At 44.6% G+C, this 20,403-nt stretch overlaps 1 protein-coding gene across 3 annotated transcripts in view; it reads left to right on the plus strand.

Annotated features, from left to right (window-relative positions):
• The first annotated feature begins 493 nt into the window (after nt 1-493).
• Nucleotides 494-20,403, plus strand: part of LOC149341883 (tubulin gamma-1 chain-like) — a 56,499-nt gene continuing 36,589 nt past the window's right edge. The window contains exons 1-11 of one of the 3 annotated variants that reach the window (XM_089544159.1): nt 494-661; nt 896-946; nt 1,017-1,078; nt 1,168-1,335; nt 1,677-1,825; nt 3,281-3,494; nt 3,611-3,760; nt 4,852-5,004; nt 9,437-9,598; nt 11,702-11,893; nt 13,550-20,063. In XM_089544159.1, the coding sequence (XP_089400285.1) occupies nt 613-661; nt 896-946; nt 1,017-1,078; nt 1,168-1,335; nt 1,677-1,825; nt 3,281-3,494; nt 3,611-3,760; nt 4,852-5,004; nt 9,437-9,598; nt 11,702-11,893; nt 13,550-13,570 (1,371 nt within the window). In that variant the 5' untranslated portion in view covers nt 494-612 and the 3' untranslated portion in view covers nt 13,571-20,063. Of the gene's footprint in view, nt 662-895; nt 947-1,016; nt 1,079-1,167; nt 1,336-1,676; nt 1,826-3,280; nt 3,495-3,610; nt 3,761-4,851; nt 5,005-9,436; nt 9,599-11,701; nt 11,894-12,965; nt 13,185-13,549; nt 20,064-20,403 lie in introns of those variants that run through there. The other 2 variants (XM_089544158.1, XM_089544157.1) reach the window with 2 other exon arrangements.

Consider the following 20,403-nt stretch of genomic DNA (forward strand, 5'->3'; position numbering starts at 1 on the left):
CATTTCATGCTTACTGTACTCTCGGTTACGGGAGAGGCAGAGATTTTTTTTCTCCTCCTCGACGCAGAAACAGATTCACACAGCGCTACGGAGCGAGGATGAGAAGGAACACGATACACAGGACGGGCGCTGACTACCAACTCTTTATTGCGTGATAAAAAACCAGCACAGATTTATACCGTTTTTGTGGACCGCGTGATACACTGTCAGCCAGGGGTCATAGCGGGGGAACGCCTCACACGCTTGGCGAGTCATTACACAGCTCGAATGGACTCATGAAAAGTGCATGCACTAACATGATAGCATTACTAAAATAATGATAAATGGAACAGCATTTAAATGATGTGCATGACCCAGCTACAGCCTTTGATAACTGCATCTCAGAAAAGCGAGAAAATGAGTACGTCTTTCCTCCAAGCTTGATGCGCTTGCGACGCTAGCGCACCTTGACGGCGGTTGCCGACAGTTCAAGCCATTTCAAGCCTGGCGGGTAGGAGCGCCTTCAGCGGTTGTGGCTAGTGTGCCGCATCCTTTTCGCTCCGCTTGTGTTTGTGGTGAACCGCGTTGTGTCCCTTTACTCGAAACGCTTCGTCAACGCCAGGCTGAAGCACAATGCCCCGGGAAATGATCATGCTGCAGCTTGGCCAATGTGGCAATCAAAGTACGGTGGCTGGGTCTGCATTTGTGTTTTGCTCTGTGTTTGACGCTTGCTGGTCGTTCGTGGCGGGAACGGCGTCTGCTCAAAACAATCTCTGTTCTGCAAATGAGTTGCTTTTAAAGTACAGCTTCATTTCTTTGTTGGTAATGAATCGCGTACTGTCAGGAAACGCGTGTTTAGGCCTGTTCTTGGGTATAACGAAATTGCTGCCGATTACATGTTCGACTTTGTTTTCAGTTGGCTTTGAATTCTGGAAGAAGCTTTGTGCTGAGCATGGCATCAACCCTGGTATGACTCGGTCCTTCACTTGCTTCTTCGTTGCTTTGCAGAAGTCTGACGGTAACTTTCATGCTTTCAGAGGGAGTCTTGGAAAACTTCGCGACTGACGGAATTGACAGGAAGGACGTCTTCTTTTACCAGGTCTGCGCATCTTGCCCATGCAGTTTCACTTTTTATGTTGCTTTGCCTGATGTGTCCATTCTAAACGCCACGCGTGTATATCCCTTCAGGCGGACGATCAGCATTATATCCCCCGTGCAGTCCTTCTAGATCTTGAACCACGGGTCATCAACACCATAATGAACTCGCCATACGCAAAGCTCTACAACCAGGAGAACGTCTACCTGTCACAGTCGGGAGGCGGCGCTGGCAATAACTGGGCCGTTGGCTACTCGCAGGTACGAAAACCTTGTCTCTGCAGTTGCTGCAGTGCTCGACTCTAACGTAGATCATTGTTAGCTAGTGGGCCATTATGGCGCCTAATTGTTAACTCTAGTATACGTAGTGTATTCCTCGGAAACCATCAAATTAAGAGACGTTTGTGCAGCACTTTGAACTTAGCTTTTCTGTGAGGCCTCAGGTGCTGTAATCTGTACAGTAATACAAATTTCTAGCTTTCTTTTTCTTAAAAACTTCTGTATGATTCATCTGAAAGGATGTGTTGTATGACACAAGAGAGTATTGTGCGCAGTGTTTTTGTGGCCATGTTTTCAAGAAGATAACTCTTTCCTAAACCCAGGGAGAGCGCCTGCATGAAGATGTTTTTGACATCATTGATAGAGAAGCCGATGGTAGTGACTCCCTGGAGGGCTTCGTGCTGTGCCACTCAATTGCTGGTGGAACTGGCTCTGGCATGGGCTCGTACATCCTCGAGCACCTTAATGATAGGTACATATGTGACCTTCGTTCTGATATGTGTTATAGTTACCAGTACATTTGCTAGCCAAAGAAAAACAAAGCTTTCGATTAGTTAGAAAGAAATGCATTTTGCAGCATGCCTTATTTTGTTAAATTTCCTCAGAACCTATTGCTATCTACAAATATCTAGGTATTTGCAAGTTTAGCATTAGAAGTGTAATTAAAATGAATTGCATATTCACAGTTGTCTGAGTTCATATATCTTTTCCCTCTGCCAGGTACAAAAACATGGAGGTTGTACTTATTCATTCAGTTTTTTCATTCATTCAGAATTTATTTAAGACAACGAAGAGGTTGTCCAGGGTGACGTGGCAAAAGGCATACATTGCCTGACGAGGCCACGCCACCCGTATGACAGGCGGCACCACTGGCTACAAAAATCAAGAAGAGCATTACATAATAGAACACACATTCAATATTTTTTACACAATATATAAGACATCCTTACAAAACACTGGCTTTCGGCAGAAAAACAAACAGCATACTTTAAAACACAATTCGACCATAGCAATATTTACAAAACATACACTAGTGGTAGGTATACGTTCAGTTTTCATCTTTAGGGTTCATTTATGAGCATTGCTTTAATTAACATTTTGTATTTACGTATAGAGGGAGTGCTGCGTGCAGTATCCAGAATAATAGGGTATTGATTAATTAAGTCAGGAATTTGCCATCCTAACCTCTGAAAACCGTGATTTGTGCGTACACGAGGTGTTTCCATACATTGTTTCCGAAGTTCGTATGTGTTAAGTTTAGTGTGATAGGTGGTTTCGAAGGTTATTTTGTCTAGTTTGTACTGGCGTAATATTTCCAGACATAGTTTGTATGTGTGCAGTTTACTTATTTCTAGTATTCCATAAGACCTAAAAAGGCCGGCAGCTGTGCGATAACTGTATTTTCCCAATAGCTCGTAATGCCCGTTTTTGAATTGCAAGGAGGGAATCTCGATTTGTTTGTGTCGTCGTTAACCATACAAGGGAACAGTAGCTTAAACGGGAATGTATTAATGAATAGTATATTTGCCACTTTATGGACGCCGGGAGATGATATCTCAATTTGTTTAAAATGCCAACCGCCCGAAACATTGCATACATTGAAAGACCTCGGTGATCACCTAACGTCCCTTTTTTTGTGTGTGTGAATTTTTTTTATGCATTTGGGCATGCCTGGTGGCTTGGTCATCTTTATTTCATAGCATAACCTGTGACCAGTGTATTCAACTTCAAGGGTATTTGTTGGGTGATGATAGGCGAGCAGAACATGGAATAGCATTCAGTTCACGTGCTCACAGTCATCTGTTGTGAAGACATTGCACTTTGTTAACAATGACCTTGTAAAGCTTTTCATGGCTGTATCTGTGAACAATGTTATGCAGCTTAAGTGCACTGTTCTTGATGTGCTTCTGTGCTTTTTGCATTCCAGGTTTCCGAAGAAACTGATCCAGACGTACTCCGTATTTCCAAATCAAGATGAAATGAGTGATGTAGTGGTTCAGCCATACAACTCCCTTCTCACGCTACACAGACTGACACAAAATGCAGACTCAGTGGTGGTTCTCGACAATGCGGCTCTTAACCAGATTGCTGTTGACCGGCTGCACATTGAGAACCCATCGTTTGCCCACATTAACTCACTGGTGAGTGTCTATGTCCCCTTCATTACTTGTTCCGTTTATTACAGAAGCAGCTGCCTGCTGTTAGTGCCTTCAGTTTGCTGATTCATACATAATTTGCTTTTATGTTCAAACTACAGGTGTCAACAATCATGTCTGTGAGCACAACCACACTTCGCTATCCCAGCTACATGAATAACAACCTCATTGGACTCGTGGCCCCACTTATCCCAACTCCAAAACTGCACTTCCTGATGACAGGTTACACACCATTGACCACTGACCATGAGGTAAGTGCTGCGGCTCCAGCAGTATCTGGTTGGCAAGCTAGTTAGCCAGGCCATGTAGTCCAGCGATTGTAGTCTTGGCAAATTGCTGTGGAGGATATCATTTTCAGCACATGCCATTTGGCTATAGGCTGGGGAAACAAACTTTGGTGCGAAAAGCTTATGGTGGGGACATTTCTTGCCTATGTGAATTTGATGTCACATAGTTGACAAACATGGAAACAGAAAAAGAAGAATGGACATTTCTTTCAGCATTTGACCAGTTGCCTTTTTCACACCTTGAACGCATGCTTGCTGCAGTGTTTACCTGGGAAACTTGCTCACAACTATTGTAATTTGTTGAAACGTGCTGCTTCGCAACTCAACACACATGCCCAGCTCATTCCCTGTGTGCCTGATGATTACGCAGCAGAAAGCTATCCAGCAGGAAGCTATCACTGCAGTTAGATAATGTTGGGAGCTGGACCAGTTCAAGTTTATGCATTCCTAGGAGTTATCAATTATGGTCCCAACAAAGATAAGAGCAGGGTTTTTGTTTCTTTTTCACAACCTCATATTGGGTGACCATAGTCCAGAGCCATTCAGATTTTGCAGCTAACTGGGCCTGTCACTTTACCGCTGTTAAGTGAGTTTTTTCCTTTTCGGTTGCACGTTCACACAATGACCAGCTTATTTCTCATAAGAATGTTGATATAATCATAACATGTCGTTTGTTTTGTTTACATAACAGTTGTGCTGCTCTGGCTAAGCAATGATATGTGGGTAGGTGGGCTGGCAGAGCAGCCATGTTGGGTTGAGTTGTGGACACTAGAGAATTGCAAATATCAGTGATAGGAATGTCAACCTGTGAAACGCAGATAGAAAAGAAATCAAATTTCTGCTTTCAAGTATACCTTGTGCTGGGCATGCCACCATTATTCATTTGACTATCGCTAGGCAGCACGAAATTGGCTCCAGTAGGTTTTTGTCAGTTGAGTTAAGCTGAGGAAAGTTTGTTTGTTCACGTAAAATTGCCTGTCGGTAGCATGGTTCTGTTGTTTTGGTAGTTTTGTGGGCAGTTCTCGTTTCTTTAAGAGTCTTGCCATTGGCTTTAGGCGCCCAGTGTGCGGAAGACAACGGTGCTGGATGTGATGAGGCGGCTGCTGCAGCCCAAGAACATGATGGTCTCCATTGCACACGACCGTTCGGCCAGCCACTGCTACATCAGCATCCTCAACATTATCCAAGGTGAAGTGGATCCAACTCAGGTAAGCATTCCCAAGTGACTGTTCTCAATACATGCCCCCCCAAAAATGATATGGGAGCGTGCTGTGCATGTGCAAACATATGTTGCATGGAAACAACGAATGAAATGACCTTGCAGTTAGAGGATAATTGCAAATGGAACATATATTTAAAGGCGCGTTCACACTGGCGAGTCACAAAGGCGATGCGACTTGCTCTGGCCGATTCGTGACGGGCGCCGAACAATAAGAAGTGTTCACGCGGGAGTTTCATGTTTTTGACTCCCTTCCCGAGACCTCTCTCTCCGATCGAGAGTTGGCGGGGGAGAAGAGGCATACTCTTGTGCCCTCTCCTCTTTCAGTTCGCACATGATGGTGTGAGCGAAAGAAGTAAGGACCATAGTGAAGTGTAATGCGGCTTTGAAAGGCCAGAAAGCTGTATTGCACTAACGACGAAGCCAGCGGCGCCTGTGTATGCGCCCGTGCTTGCAGCGGTGGCAGGTAGCTAGCCATGCGAGCAGTCTCCAGACCCAGCAGCGTGTGGATGACAAGTGGTGCTACTGAAAGTCTTGTTTCCTCCTTCTGGCTGCCATGACATGTTCGTCTCACCATGTAACATACTGTACCTCTAGTACCACATGTGGAGAAAAGGCCAAGGACACAGGCGGGTCACCTAGCTAACTGGCACATAGTGAGAATGCATAATCATAAGAATGAAAAGAATATTTTGCGATGTCATTGATTGCCTCTGTGGAAAATTTCATGACCGACACGTGAACATCTTGTGATATATAAGAAAAGAAAGAACAGCGTACGCAGCAGAATGCGTATTGTGGCTGCCAAAGCATGAATATTTGAACGTTGATGCCTAGAAAAGGTGCGCGCGCAAGCGGCTGCCATGCACCATGGCTTGAATTTCTTGACCGAGCAAGGACCCGAACATTATTGTCACGTGGCGCAGTGTAATACCCTGCAATGCGGAGTTCTGCGGCATGAGGTCACATTGCAAGAAGTCTCAGCGAGCGACTACTCCAAAAGGGTTGGTGGCGACTTGTTTAGGGCTCCCCTTCAGTGATAAATCGGTTAAATTACATCATGTGACCTCTGCGACTCGCCAGTGTGAACGTGCCTTAAGGCCCCTAGTTCCCGCAATTGCGTGAAAAATCACAGAATTAAACATTTTTCGAGGAATTGTGTGTTAGCAGCCATGTTGTCATTTTTGATACTACTCTATGAATACATTGGCGTCGCGTAAAGGGCATCACTTCAGATGCATACACCACAGTTGAGAGAGACAAACCCTCCAACAGATTTAATGCACTCAGTCTCCCACGCAGCAACAGCCCAGTCACTGCCAAACCGCCACTATTGGGTGTTTTGAGCTGCCGAGTCCTGCGCCCTCTTGCCCTTCTTTGCTTTCCTTACATCACTTGACACTTTCATTGCCTTCTCTTTCTCAGCAACCAGTACTGCCTTCTGTCCACATCCATAGCCATCTTACCTTCTTTGCACTTGCTCACCATACGGTTTTCCCCAAGGTTGTTGAAAAGCTGGCTTCTCCTAGTGGCTCGCAAGTCTGGTGGCAAAGGTCTCTTAGCTAACTAGACCAGCTTGGAGAAAACAAAAATTCTTTGATGTCTCCTATGGAATACCGCAGATTTTCTGTCCACAGTTCGCAGAAAATAAATTTTTCCCTCGCAGGAAGTTTGGTGCATTATAGCAATATACATGAAGCATGAAAGAAAGCCATGTTTTCCTTGTTTGGTCAGCAGTGGTCTAGTTTTCTTATTTCATGAGTGGCTTCATGAGTGGTGTGGACAGTGTGTGCCTTCATGAACTGTTGATCATACCGTAAGAGTGTCATTATGATTTGTGATGATTAATAAGCATTGAATGAAAAGTTTAAATGACTGAATTACTAAATAAAATATAATAAAATAGTATGCTATTTTTAGCTAATTACTCCAAGTATTTCATGAAATTGGTGAATTACTGGTAATTCACATCTAATTGAACTAACAATAAAATTAATGAAATTGATTGATTAGTAATTAATAAAACATATTAAGTAATGGTTAATCAATAGTGATAACCAATACTTAATAATAATAATAATAACTGATGGTTAATTAATAAGTAGTAAATTTATTACTTAATTAGCTAAACAATAATTGCCATCAATGATTAATTACATTACTAAGTATCAGAGAAGGTAACGGTACCTGAAATGCTATCTCATTTCTGCACATAAGGAGACTTAAAGGGACACTGAGGAGAAATTGAAGTTGGCTTGTATCGACAGAATACCAGCTCCTGATTACAAAAACGCCACTCATACTGACAACAAAGCTCTTGTAACGTAGAAAAGAGCAAGAACCACATACACATACAAACTATGTCTGGAAATATTACGCCAGTACAAACTAGACAAAATAACCTTCGAAACCACCTATCACACTAAACTTAACACATACGAACTTCGGAAACAATGTATGGAAACACCTCGTGTACGCACAAATCACGGTTTTCAGAGGTTAGGATGGCAAATTCCTGACTTAATTAATCAATACCCTATTATTCTGGATACTGCACGCAGCACTCCCTCTATACGTAAATACAAAATGTTAATTAAAGCAATGCTCCCGGTACCTGAAATGCTATCTCATTTCTGCACATAAGGAGACTTAAAGGGACACTGAGGAGAAATTGAAGTTGGCTTGTATCGACAGAATACCAGCTCCTGATTACAAAAACGCCACTCATACTGACAACAAAGCTCTTGTAACGTAGAAAAGAGCAAGAACCAAAATACAAGTATCACCGCCACAGGCCAAACTCGCAAGTACAAGCGTGATGACGTCATAGGACAAAGCAGTGTTGCTAGAACAAATGGTTCTAGCAACTCTAGGACCCGAGAAGCCACAAATCACTGAGGCGCAACTAATGCATGCGCAAATCTCCTTGACGTCGCCAGGTGGTGCCACGTGCCCGGCAGCTACGTGCGCGCCTGAAGCATCGGGACCAATCAGCGCCTGCTCACCGGCGTTAGGCTGGCTCCCGGTATTCCGCTAGCGGTAACAAGGTACACGATATGCTAAGGGTGTCTATTTGCGAGAACTTCGTTGACGACTTCGAGAATGAGATCCATCGTAATGGTGGCAAAACTCCAGTGCAAACGTAAGCGAAGCGACTGTAGCGACGGCTGCAGTAGCCGATAGATGCCTTCAACGTGCGGCCGGCGGTAGCTTTCTTTTCGGCTGCTGCTAGGCCGCACTGCTGGCCACCAGAAATCACGGAGTCTGCGTTACGTCATGTGCACGTCATGTTTCACGTCGCTTACTCCTGTGTCGTCATAGGAGAATCCCAAGTTTGAATCAGAGCGGCGGGAAAAACTTTTTCAACTTCGAATCCAAATTTCTTAGAAATAAATGCATCTTTCGTTGCCGGCCAAGTGGCAACAAAGCCATGACATGCCGAACTATCGGATTTTGCTATAAAAAAAATATTAATAGTGCTCTCCTCACTGTCCCTTTAAGTGCACTTCTAATTTTTATTTGCTCTCTCTCTCTCTCTTTTTGCTGCATCTGCATTTTGTTTGTTTTTTGTTCCTGACACTATTTAAGTGGCTTTGAGCACTCTGAAGGTCCACAGCTTAGCTGGGAGCAACTCCACAAGCGGTCCATCCATTGCAGGCATTGGCGATGCAGCGCTAATATCTGACCATCTTTACGCCACGATAATGCATATTGCGACGTCATGTCAGTTTAAAATTTGGCTCTCAGCTGTTTAAGCCTTAATTGAGCCTGTGCAGTTCGTGCCTGTGCACCTTTTGGTCTGCCAGAGGCAGTGTGTGGCATGTGGCACGCGCATAGAACAGAGATCTGGCATCTCTGCACTGCAGGAGTGATGAAGGTGCCCTGCCTTTTCAGCATCAGCAAGAAACCTTCCCCACGAGGAAGCACTACATGTTGGCTTCCTTGCAACTTCGCACAGTTATCCGCAGAAGCTACCTTGTGGGGGTCTGCTTTCTTACATGGAAGTGTTTCTTATATTTTTCCTTCCCTTGACAGTGCCACGCAGACGTTCCGTGAGTGCCGTTATGTGGTATCACTGGGGTTCGGGGTCATAGCGAAAGTTCATCTTAATCAGAAGCCCAGTTTTAATAAGGGGCAGGGAGATGAGTTTTCACACAAAAGCCGTCCTGTTGCGCTTCAAATTGTCGGCGTTAGCTGTCACAATCTTCCGAGTACATATTGCCCCTACAGTTTCTAAAGGCAAGAAAGCACACTCTGTCATGCTGCTATGTTGGGTACAGTTGTTCGCCATGAAAAGTGCTGCTTGCAGATGAGGAGAAGCTGTTCGTAATGTGGGGTGTCACTTTTGCTGAGAAAATGTTTGATTTGGGTGTGTGGAGGCCTTTGGGAGAGATACCTTGAGTGAGTTCTGGTGCTTGCAGGTGCACAAGAGCTTGCAGAGGATCCGTGAGCGCAAACTGGTGCAGTTCATCCCCTGGGGACCGGCCAGTATCCAGGTGGCACTGTCTCGCAAGTCCCCTTATGTCCAGACACAGCACCGGGTCAGCGGCCTCATGCTGGCCAACCACACGGGCATCACCTCGGTATGCGCATGTCTTGTAGCTGAGTACACTTGTAGCCGACAAAGGGACCAGTGCATTTTTTAAGTAGCAGTGAAATAGAGAAAGTGTGTTCATAATAGAGAGCTACATTTTCTTGGTTTGTCATTGTACTTTTGCAAGGAGTTCAAGTAAATTATCTAAAGTGTAATGCACATTGGGCGAGGCTTGGTTTCATCGTCCATGCATTGATTGCAGCATCCTCCCTTGTGTTCTTGTGGGTGCTTGTCAGTGTGAAGGTGTGAGTAGAAATGTGCAGTTGCTGCATGGTGGGAGATAGACCATGCCTTCAGCACCATTGTTTGTAGCAAAAGCAGGAGGCACTTGATGATGAACTGCACACAAGTTAAATGTTTCAGTGTATCAGCTGTTAAGTTACAGTGTTATGAAAAGCTACTCGGCCAGCATAATGATGGAATGAAACCATGCAGAAATTCAGAAGGCATTTTCAGTTTTGCAAATGGGGTTTGCTTTTTGCGTAAAAATTAAAATGTGCATCTATAGAATTTCTTTTTTTGCAGAAAGCTCATTTTCATTTTTGAAATGGCATTCACTATAAACTACACACCGTGTGAAGGATATGTTAACTTTGCACGTACAGAACGTGAAATCAATCCTGAGGGGATTTTAGTGTGGGAAAAAGCATTAGTGCTATCGCTTTGCTGCATTTTAATCAATACATGCCACTCCTGTCTGTTAGTCTGTTGAAGAATAAACACTGTTGTTGCTCTGAAATGGCTTTTCAGTTGTATAGTTAAAATTTCCTTCCTTGTTTCAAATTTAGCTGCTCATTGTTCTCTTATTGAATACCAAAAATCTCAGCTTTGTTCTATCAAAAGGGCAGTGACAGGTCAAGTTCTCTGTCATATTGATTTCAGATGCTTCTTCAGGAAAGACAGCATATGTGTCATTTTCTGTGCTTACCTAGAAGTATCCCCCAGAAGCAGTTGGCCTACTAGTCTCAAATTCACTGCTGATCTAATCACTGCCATGCCATTCTAACTGTGGACAGTTTAGACATAATAAATGTTTATTACTTGCACAGCAGCCTGTAAATTTTATTTCAGTCTAGGACATTTATCATGTCCTAAGATCAATTTATCATGTAATATAGGCCTACTACAGGTTCTAGGGATCTAAATGGTGCCAGTCTCTACGTGCCTTTTGGTGTAGCTCCCCGGCTGAGTGGTGTACTTTTTTAGCCAGTGCTGCATTCTCTGTGCATCAGTCAAATGATTAAGAACTTTATTTCACAACAGCATTATTTTTTTTTAGTAATAGACATAAATACTACACATTATCGTATAACAAAAACAGTGTGCCAAAAACGGAACACAGATTAGAAAACGACAGTCACAAGCGCTGACTGTTAACTAAAGATTTATTGCAGTGCTCGGAATAAATACAGGATATCATCTGACTTCCATTATGGCACCTTGCCTTGTCCATGGTGCTTTCAAGGACCTGTAAGCTTAGACACTGCTGTAGTGCACTGTTCTCTTCTCTATGTATTGTTATAATTACATCGTGCTAGCGAAATAGTGCCACCCATTTTAGTGAAGAAAAAAACAGTTGACCTGTATTTTACTCATTATTTTCTCGTACAAGGTCATGCACCTTTACAGACAACATGGGAGTGCAAGGCAGGGATTCTGTGAAAGTACCACAAGCTGGTGCCTTGCAAACCATTGCACTGGCTCAGAGAGGGCATGAAACAGAATGCTGGTATACTTATTCCCTCATTCTGCCGGCTGTTGCTTGCATTGCTGCCCAGCAAACTTCATACCACCTCAGCCACCACTTCACAACTAGATTTGCTGAGAAGTCTCATGTGGTCCATTCTCCTCATTCTGCTTGAGTGATGAACCATTTACTACTTAGCTGATGTGTGCCTTGCTAGACCGAAGTTTGCTTTACTGCAATCACACCCCGTTCTCTGTTTGCATATGCTTTCTGGATACCGGCTCATGGACATCCACAATATGGCAGCTTCATGCACCGGTGCTTTCTCCAACAGTGGACAAGCATTGTCGTGTATTTATTTTCTATTTGTTATTCTTGCCTTTGACAGCCTCTTTTTGCATGCAGCTGTTCCAGCGCACCTTGCAGCAATTCGACAAACTGCGAAAAAGGGAGGCCTTTCTGGAGCAGTTCCGTAAGGAGCCCATGTTCCAGGACAGTCTTGACGAGCTGGACAGTTCCCGAGACATTGTCCAGAGCCTAGTGGACGAATATGTAGCCGCCACCAAGGCAGACTACCTCACCTGGGCCACACGCCAGGTACTTGCACCTCTGTAAATTACACCAGTGACAGTGTGGGCAAGCCAGACATATGATCAGTGCTGTGCTGCAAGAGAAAGGAAAAGAGCAGCCTTGTGATTGCCTTCTTCACAAGATGTGGCGCCCTCTGGGGGGCACCCTGAAAAGTGGTTGAAAACAAAACACACGTGGAAGGCGCAGGTGTGATCCGCATCCATGAGGCACTGACTAGACATGCTAAGTAGCAGGTGTGTGTGCTTTACAGCTGTTACCGTCTTCTGCGTGCACCTGTTACCAGCATGAACTTTGCATGCACGTTAGAAGCTGGACGTTTGTTTTCGACCAGCACGTGAGAGGGCACAGAAGGAGAGGCGCACATGTGCAGGGAAAAGTAAATTCATGTGTGTAATTTGGAAGAGAATGACTTCCTATGCTAAACCAGCGGGGAATAACTGAAAACGTGTGCACCCTTAGTGAGAAGTCTTGCGGCCACATGTTGTACTTTTGAGTCATGTAGAGAAGCACTTATGGCACCCTTCAGGGCCTATATCTGTCTAAAGTGAGGAGAGTCCTCACCTTTCAAGAGCATTCGGTCTTTTGTGTTCCACTGTATGGCTTAAAAGCAGAATGTGTGGCCCAAACACTTTTGTTCAAGGCTATACCTGTTTCTTCTTCCCTCCTTTTCACTCCATTCATGGCTTCCCTCTGGGTAATGTCTAAATGTCCGCCCAGATTGAAGCAGTTATCACAATTTTTCTTTGGTCACAACCTCTTATTTCAGGGTGCACAAGTGTTTGACTGCTTTAAAGAAAGGAATTCATCATTCATTGTCCAGTTACGAGAGCAAAGCCATGTTTCATAACAGTTTCCTTGTATATTTGACTACTGTCCCCACTGTTTTCTGCTAGTTTAGAGTGACTGACGCTAAGCAGGACGAAGGTTCATATTTTTGGCCGGGAAAAGGACGAGGAAAAGCTACTGTTTGTTTTGTGCATCCTGAATTCTGCTTCAAATTTAGACTGACAAACCCAGCGTAAGGTGGTCAGAAAATTACGGATTTGCTTTTGATGAACTGTTTACTGTTGGTTTTCAGCCTTTCCTTGGATGCAGAGAGAAGGAAGCTGTTGGCTGCTGAGAGATACTATTGCTTTAGGTTTTGCAGCAGGCACGTAGCCAGGGTTTTCCTTGGAGGGGGCCCAAGGTAATTTCTTGTACAGGATCAGAGGGGACGCTCATGCTCAACGAGAGTGCTTCCAGGAATATTGAGGAGGAGCACTGTGGAGGCTTGATTTTGGGGGTCAGGTAGGACCCCCCCCCTGGCTAAATGCCTGTTTTTCAGCATGCTAGCAAGGTAGTTTGTTTGGCTTGAGCTGCGAGTCTGTCTCTAGTTTGAGGCATGAAGGTTACTTTCTGATGCCCTCTGTAAGGAAGGCATTCCATAACCATAGCTTTTCACTGGTAAACATTTAGTTAAAAAATATGCATACTGTATGCATGTTCTGTATAGAATTCAGCTGTTCCTGTTCGCTTTATTTCAACGTTTGAGGTTCAGAAGCACCTCTGCATGTGGCCACAAGGCAAGAAAGTCAGGAATAATAATTGCTCTGTGGCCTAAAGACAGAGTTGCCAAGGTTTGCTGGTGCCCTTATTTTTCTTTCTTTTTCCTTTTTTTTTCAGTCTTCCATGGCACCTAAATGAGGGAGGCAAGCACCTGACCGAAAACTGGTTGTCTGGTTGCAGCTGTGAACTTTAGAAGCACTGCTGGCAGACTTGCTGCTCAATTTCTGGTCAAGCCATGTATTATACTATGTTGATGGAATACGCACACACATGCAGTCTTGAGTTCAAGCATGCTCTGTAAATCTCTGTATAGTGCCCTAATGGGCAATATTATGACACATTTCTGTGCTGGCAACAGCATTAGGCATTTTTTGTCAGTGTTAGTTGCATTTGTGCATTGATATTTTTGCATGTTGCTTTAATTGTGAAAACAAGAACAATGTGTATTAGTAAATACATAACTTTAAGGATGTCTGTGCCAAATGTGAACAGTGTAATCTGTCTTAAAAGATCTGTGGGGAGTACTTTGGCGTTCACCTAAAACATGAAAATTTGAAAGATGTGACATGCTATGTGCTAAGGGATGCTGAGTCAGTAATTACTATTCTGCACTCTTGCATTTGGCATTGTCATTGTAATTTAGTATGACCGAAAATATATAATCTAAGCAGGGACTCTGGAACCCTTTCTTTATTTTAATGGGGGGGGGGGACATGACTTCAAATTTTTTAGTTATCTGTTTATTTATTTCACGTTTTATTTAATTATTTTTCTGTTTCATTTACTTTCTTTTTATATTTCTAGATTTCACTCTACAAAAATGTATTTGTTAATGGATATAAAACTTGAATTGAAATGGGCAGTTTTATAAAGATGTATACACAAGGGGTGATAGACTGCGTTAGAAATGTTTGCACATAGTCTATCCCTCCACTACGGCGTCTCTCATAGCCTTAGTCGCTTTGGGACGTTAAACCCCATAAACCAAACCAATCTATTTCAGTTCTGTTAAACATGCTTATGAACAGGGGTCAGCCAGTCAACGACTTCTGTTTGGACATGACTGGTTTAGCTTGCTCGAATTAAATTCTTTGACTGTCTATAAACCAAACTGGATTGTTGCTGCCCCCCCTATGGAGAGATTGGGGGGGGGGGGGGGTGACTGCTCCCCCCCCCCAAAAAAAAAATCTCTCTGTAGGGGGCAGCACCCCTCCAGTTAGCTTTATAGACAGTCCTAAAGCATTTAATTGGAGAGATAGAGATTTTGAGGGGGGGGCTAACTGCTCCCCTTTGCCCCACCCTGTTCGTGAGTCCCTGGATCGAAGCATTTTTTGTCCTGAGATATCATTGATCTTCCTGGATTCGATTTCTGTTTCTTGTATGCATGTTGTAACCACACTTGCACAGTTCGGTGTAAGCTAAGCTAGACAGTCTCTAAAATTTTAAAAACAATGAACACCTCATTGCAGGGCCTTTTGTCAGAGTGCCTTTTTCTGACTCCAAGGATGATTATTTTTTATGAGTTAAGCAAATATTGTATCTGTAATGTTTTGCATGTTCCTAGTTTCTTTAATTTGTGAGCTGGTGATTGTATAACGGTGATCTTTTTAGAAAATGTGAGGTAGCAAGTGTACCAAATGGCATCTCCTTCTGCCTTCATAGTTCATTAATAGAGCCCTTCGTTTTCGGGTAAAACCTGATTTTACCCAATTCTTGCACTGCAAACACTTTTCTTAAAAATTCGGTTAAACCCGATTTCTCCTCGAAAAGGCCGCTTCTGGAGAGCACACAGGGGCAAGGAAGTGAGGGGCTCCTTATGATATGCGTATATGTGTAAGGGCATAGAAAACAAATCTGAAGAGCCACACAAAAACTGGGGGATATTCTGTTCTTATTCCAGAGGAGTGTTCGTTCAACTGGTGATCCTAAACCTCCCTTAACACTTGTTTATTCATGGCATGACTTAATTTAAGGGTGTGTTGGAAAAGTAACTTTTAGAAGTAAGACGCCCAAACTCGTGCTAATCGGGCATTTATTCGGCATCATTGGTCAAGCACTATCCATGCTAATGATGTTCTGCTCCAGGGCTCTTGCCCGTATACAATAGCCTCTGTGATTATTAATGACTCTTTTCACAGAGTCCAAGGCAGGCAGATCTTGCATGCATTCGACGTGTTTCCTAGGAAATGGACAGTTTACACGACAAAATAATTGCAACATAATTAGATACAACCTAAGTCTGCAGTGGAGTTCCGCCCACACTCGGGACCACCACACAGAATTTCTCCACAACAGGAAAGTAGTCCGTTTGTTAAAGCTTTTCTTGTTACTGAAGCAAGGAGCTAATCTCAAGACAAAATTGTAAGCTCAGGAATTTTGGTGCTTCAAGCTTGTTTGATATACCGTATAAATGCGTGTAAGGGCCGCACTTTTCTTTCCAGATTCGAGGGCCAATTTTCGAGGTGCAGCCCATACACGCGACGTGCGAAAAAAAATTTTTTTAAAGTAAAAACGCACCAATCAGGGAATGAGCGATATGTATTCTACGTTCACTCATCACTCGCAGAGTATTTCGACTCTGAGCTGGTGCTGTGCTCTGGTGCACGCTCATCCGAAAAGAAGCTGCGCAGCATGTCCGCTGTCAATGCGTAGCCGTTGTTCCACACTTCCATCACATAGCAGAGCAGCTCTTCTTCCAGTTCGGGAAACTCGCACGGATTGCCTCAGAAAGTGCTTTTTGCAGCTTGTGTTTCTCAATGCATCCTTTTGGTTGCACCATCATCAGACGCACTTTTTGGCCACGTCAAATTTCCTGCCCACCGCACGCTTGCTGTGTTTGGGAGCTAACTCCCAGCCGTGTAGCTATTAAGGTGCTTGCCCATCTTGCTAGAACTGCAGCGCTCAGTGGTAGCACGCGAAATCCACAACCACCACTACTACTACTGCAACGACTACGGTGAATGTGCTAACCGCATCGGCATCAGTGAATGGAGCTGGCGATACTGATGCCGATGTGGATAGCGCGAGGTCACAGCGGAAAAAAAAGTTGACGATGATGATGACCGAGGCCTCGGGCGCCATCCATGTACGGCACTTGGAAGCTCCTTCGCGCGTGCGTGACCTCCGCGATCAAACGCAGCATTGCTCGCAGCCGGAGCTGATCGCGGAGGCCACACATGTGCATTTAGAAGGCTGTTCCGGCCTGGGTCATGGAAAGTTGGAGTGTGGCCTTTACACGGATTTATTTTTTTTAAACAATTCCTTCGGGAAAACGGGGTGCGGCCTATACACAAGTGCGGCCCTTACACGCGTTTACACGGTAGACAGTCGTTTCGTTTACTGTCGTGATTTGTCAGCGGTGTAATGCAGGACGCCGCGGGACGCAGCCCATTTTTAGCAACTCTTGTAAAAATGATGCCTCTCAATTCTATAGCCTTCTTTTTTCCTTCAGAAGATAAGCCTGTAAGGATCACTGCAACGAATTGAAAAAGACTACTAATTAGGTTCACAGTTTGCCAGTCCGCTTTGTTAAGTGATGACTGCTGTTGTATGAACTGAGTTAAATACAAAGATAGCAAACATAAGCTTGGCTGACTACTCAGCCGTGAGTATAGCAGTAAGATGGGTCACCTGAAGTAGCATTATGGGGAGCAGTTGGGGGTCCCACTGCATTTGCACCTGAATTGCATGGCCAATTTTACTCAAGTGGCAGAGTGATGACATTTTGAAAAGCATCATGGCCAGTGGTGCGAGCTGCAGGCTGCCCTGGGAAGGTAACCATGGCATGCATGCTTCTGCTGCATGTGCATGGAAGGCACGGTACTGACTGGTAGTGGCGATACCTTCCCTGGGCACGTGAAAAGTGCTTTTAGTGCGAAAGCACTGCTTCATTAGCAAAGCTGAAAAGCTCGAGGTATGTGCGAAGCCTCAATCTTTGATGGAGTGCCAGCGGCAGAGGCCTTGCATGGCTGCTCTGTCAGCGCTTGGAACTGTGCACCCCCCCCCCACCCAACTCCCGCGCACAGCCACCTATAGTGGCTGGCAGTGAGATCTTGGATGTGGTTGCCTATGAGGTGGTGTTGCCTCAAGTGCTTTCGCATGTCCTACTCGGTTTAAGTGCATTTAAACCCTGCCATTTTCTTTTACTGCTTTACCAGTATAGTCCTCATTTGGCGAAAATGCCATGGTCTGTGTGTGTCCAAAGCCTTCACCCTCCAGAACCACACCCTCCGGAGGGACTTCACCCACCACCCTGCAGGAGCTTCTACCTAGCAGACACCCACATAGCAGTGTGGAATGAAAAAACGACAGCAAAATCAAGTGAAAATGTGAACCAAAATGTGGGACTACTACTGCTAATGGAGACTTGTCGCATCACATCATATGCTCATCCATTATTTTGTTCATCTTCTTGGAGCACAATCCTGATCGAGGGAAGGGAATGGCACCTCGCTCTGCTGATCACTGTTTCGGCTAGGAGAAGGGGAGTTTGCTGCATCTGGTTGAGGGCTGTGCCCAGAGGCAATGCTTTCATTTATGGGGTTTAAATGGGGAGAGATAACTCCGTTCTCCCCGTTTAAGCGCGGCTGACTCAGTTCAAAACCGCGCTGACCCCACCCCGTGGTCGCGTACACTACTGAGCGCACGCCGACCACGGCGGGCCGTGCTCTACGGCAACAAAGGAACGACACACTGGCTGACACAAACAAGGCATTTATTGCTATAACAACAATAACGCCAGCTAGCAACAAAATACACTGAGGAATCTAGGATGTCCGACTCACCAGCACGGCTACGAGCGAACGTCCGCCCACGGTAGGGCAAAGGGATAAACTCCGAGGTCGAGCGGGACGGGCTCGGCGGGAGTAAGTTCCGACCAAGAGGCGCCCGTCGACGAAGAGCGAAGCTGCGAGCGAAACATCCGTTCGCTTCCCGGTGCCGAGGGAGAAGATTGATTGATTGATTGATTACTTTGGGGTATTCTTGGGAGGGGATACTGGTCCCGACGTATGTTGGCCAGTTGGTGGCATCACTCTTGGGGACCAGGGGAAGGGGTAGGGGGATGTAGGGAGGGGAGAGGGGAGGGAGAAGAGCCCCGTAGCTCCCCGCGAGCGCGCAGCAAAACGCCATCCGTGGCGCTGGTGTCGCTGCGACGCGAGCGCCCTCCCCTGTTAGTGGAAAGTCACCGAACCGAGAGGAGTGCTTTGCGGAGGAGCTAACCACAGGGAACTAGCGCGTTGAGGGAAAGCGAACGCAGGGGACGAAAGCGTCCCCACACATTGGATGAAGTATTTTTTTGTGCTGTGGAGGTTATGGAATTCTTATCGCTGAGGCTGCCAGTGCCTGCAACTGGTGAAATAATTTTTAACCCATGGTTTGCAGAAAACATGTGATCAGGGTTTTTCTGAACCAGCAGAGCATTAATTTTTTGCATCAGGATAGCCTTGACATTGTACATATTTTATTTCTTCCATCATTTGCAGCCGCATAAGAATGTAGTGCACTGCTTCTAGGGATGCACATTTTAAGTTCAGGTCACAAGCAGTTGCCACTAGCAGGAAAGTTTTTCACTTGGTGATTTCTTACACTGGGTGGCATAGCAGCATAGATGGCCTGCATAGATGTTTCGTATGGTAAGCTGTGCTTGCATGAGAATTAAATTTGTGATGTGTTTCTAGAAGTCATCTCGTACAGGCTGAAAAACTTCACGTTTATTGTCTGTTGGTTGTTTCATCAGTGGGTACGAAGTTTAAACTGTTGAAGATACCTTAAACTCAATAATCAGTTTTATCAGAAGAGAAGCAGCCTAGTGAAGCCTAGAGAGCAACCATAATTTAAGAGAATCATTAGAGTGCAGCCACTTCTGCACATTGGTGGTAAAGGTGGCCATGAAGCCTTTGGCGTGTCACTTTATATTGAATTGGGGCTTGCATGGGTTTTGAATATGTTTCTACAGCTCCAAAAAGGCTTTACGGTAATTATATTGCTATCAGGGAATGCACCTTTAGGCGTTTACTTTTTGGCTGCATACATTTTTGTTTGCAAACTTTCAGCTATCTTGGTACAAAAGTTTCTCAGTGGTACAAAAGTTTCTCCTAATTGGTCGGTTATAAGCCTGTAATGCTTCTCACATAAGATGGCTGTCACCGACATTGTATTGGTTTTTCCTGCTAGAAATGTATAATTTAATATAATGCTTTACTTAAGACATACCGAGGACATTGTTTACAGATTATTTACTCATTCTAGACTAGCCGGAGTGAAAATGTATGGTCCTATAGTTCCGCTACAACCTGTCAGTGTTCTGTTATGTGATTGCAATAGCCTTGACCGATTACAAGCTGCTGTTGCACTCTTCTTCAGTCCAACTTCAGGTTGAGCCGACTAAGAGCAATGTCGTGTTTCCACCACATATTTTATTTTCTGGGCTGATTTGGCTGCTGCTTTTAATGGCTATGCACAGTATATAACGGATTTCTGTCTTCTGCAGTGCCTTCAGGTGCATTTAAATAGAATTGAACTTTTCATTTCTGCAGTTACAAATCCTCTAATTTAATGTTAAATGTACACCTTGTGCTTGTAGTGCCATTTCAGCTTCAAGTGCAACATTGAATAAAATGTAACAGATCGAGCAAGAAAGTTCCTTTTTCTGGGTCCGTCTGCTGCATGGCATTCATGAAAAGCTTTTATTTTGTGCAACATCGTTGCGAGGGAGACTATTTGGTGCGCCAGAGCTCATATGTGAATTCCAGGCACTTGATTTTTTGGGATGAATAAGTGACAGCAATAACTATCAGAAGCACAGTACACCTATTCGTGTCCATTGCCACTGCTGCAGAAATAGCAGACCTACATCTTTCTGCTGACCTGGCCAGCAAGTGACCATATCTTCCGTGCACCATTACCAGCAACTCAAGAGCCGTGCTCCTTAGTCTTTGCTGCCAGGACAGAGGACGGCTCTGCATATCACT

This window comes from Amblyomma mixtum, chromosome 5 (assembly GCF_055824585.1).
Source record: "Amblyomma mixtum isolate Tamu chromosome 5, ASM5582458v1, whole genome shotgun sequence".
Taxonomy (NCBI): Eukaryota; Metazoa; Arthropoda; class Arachnida; order Ixodida; family Ixodidae; genus Amblyomma; species Amblyomma mixtum.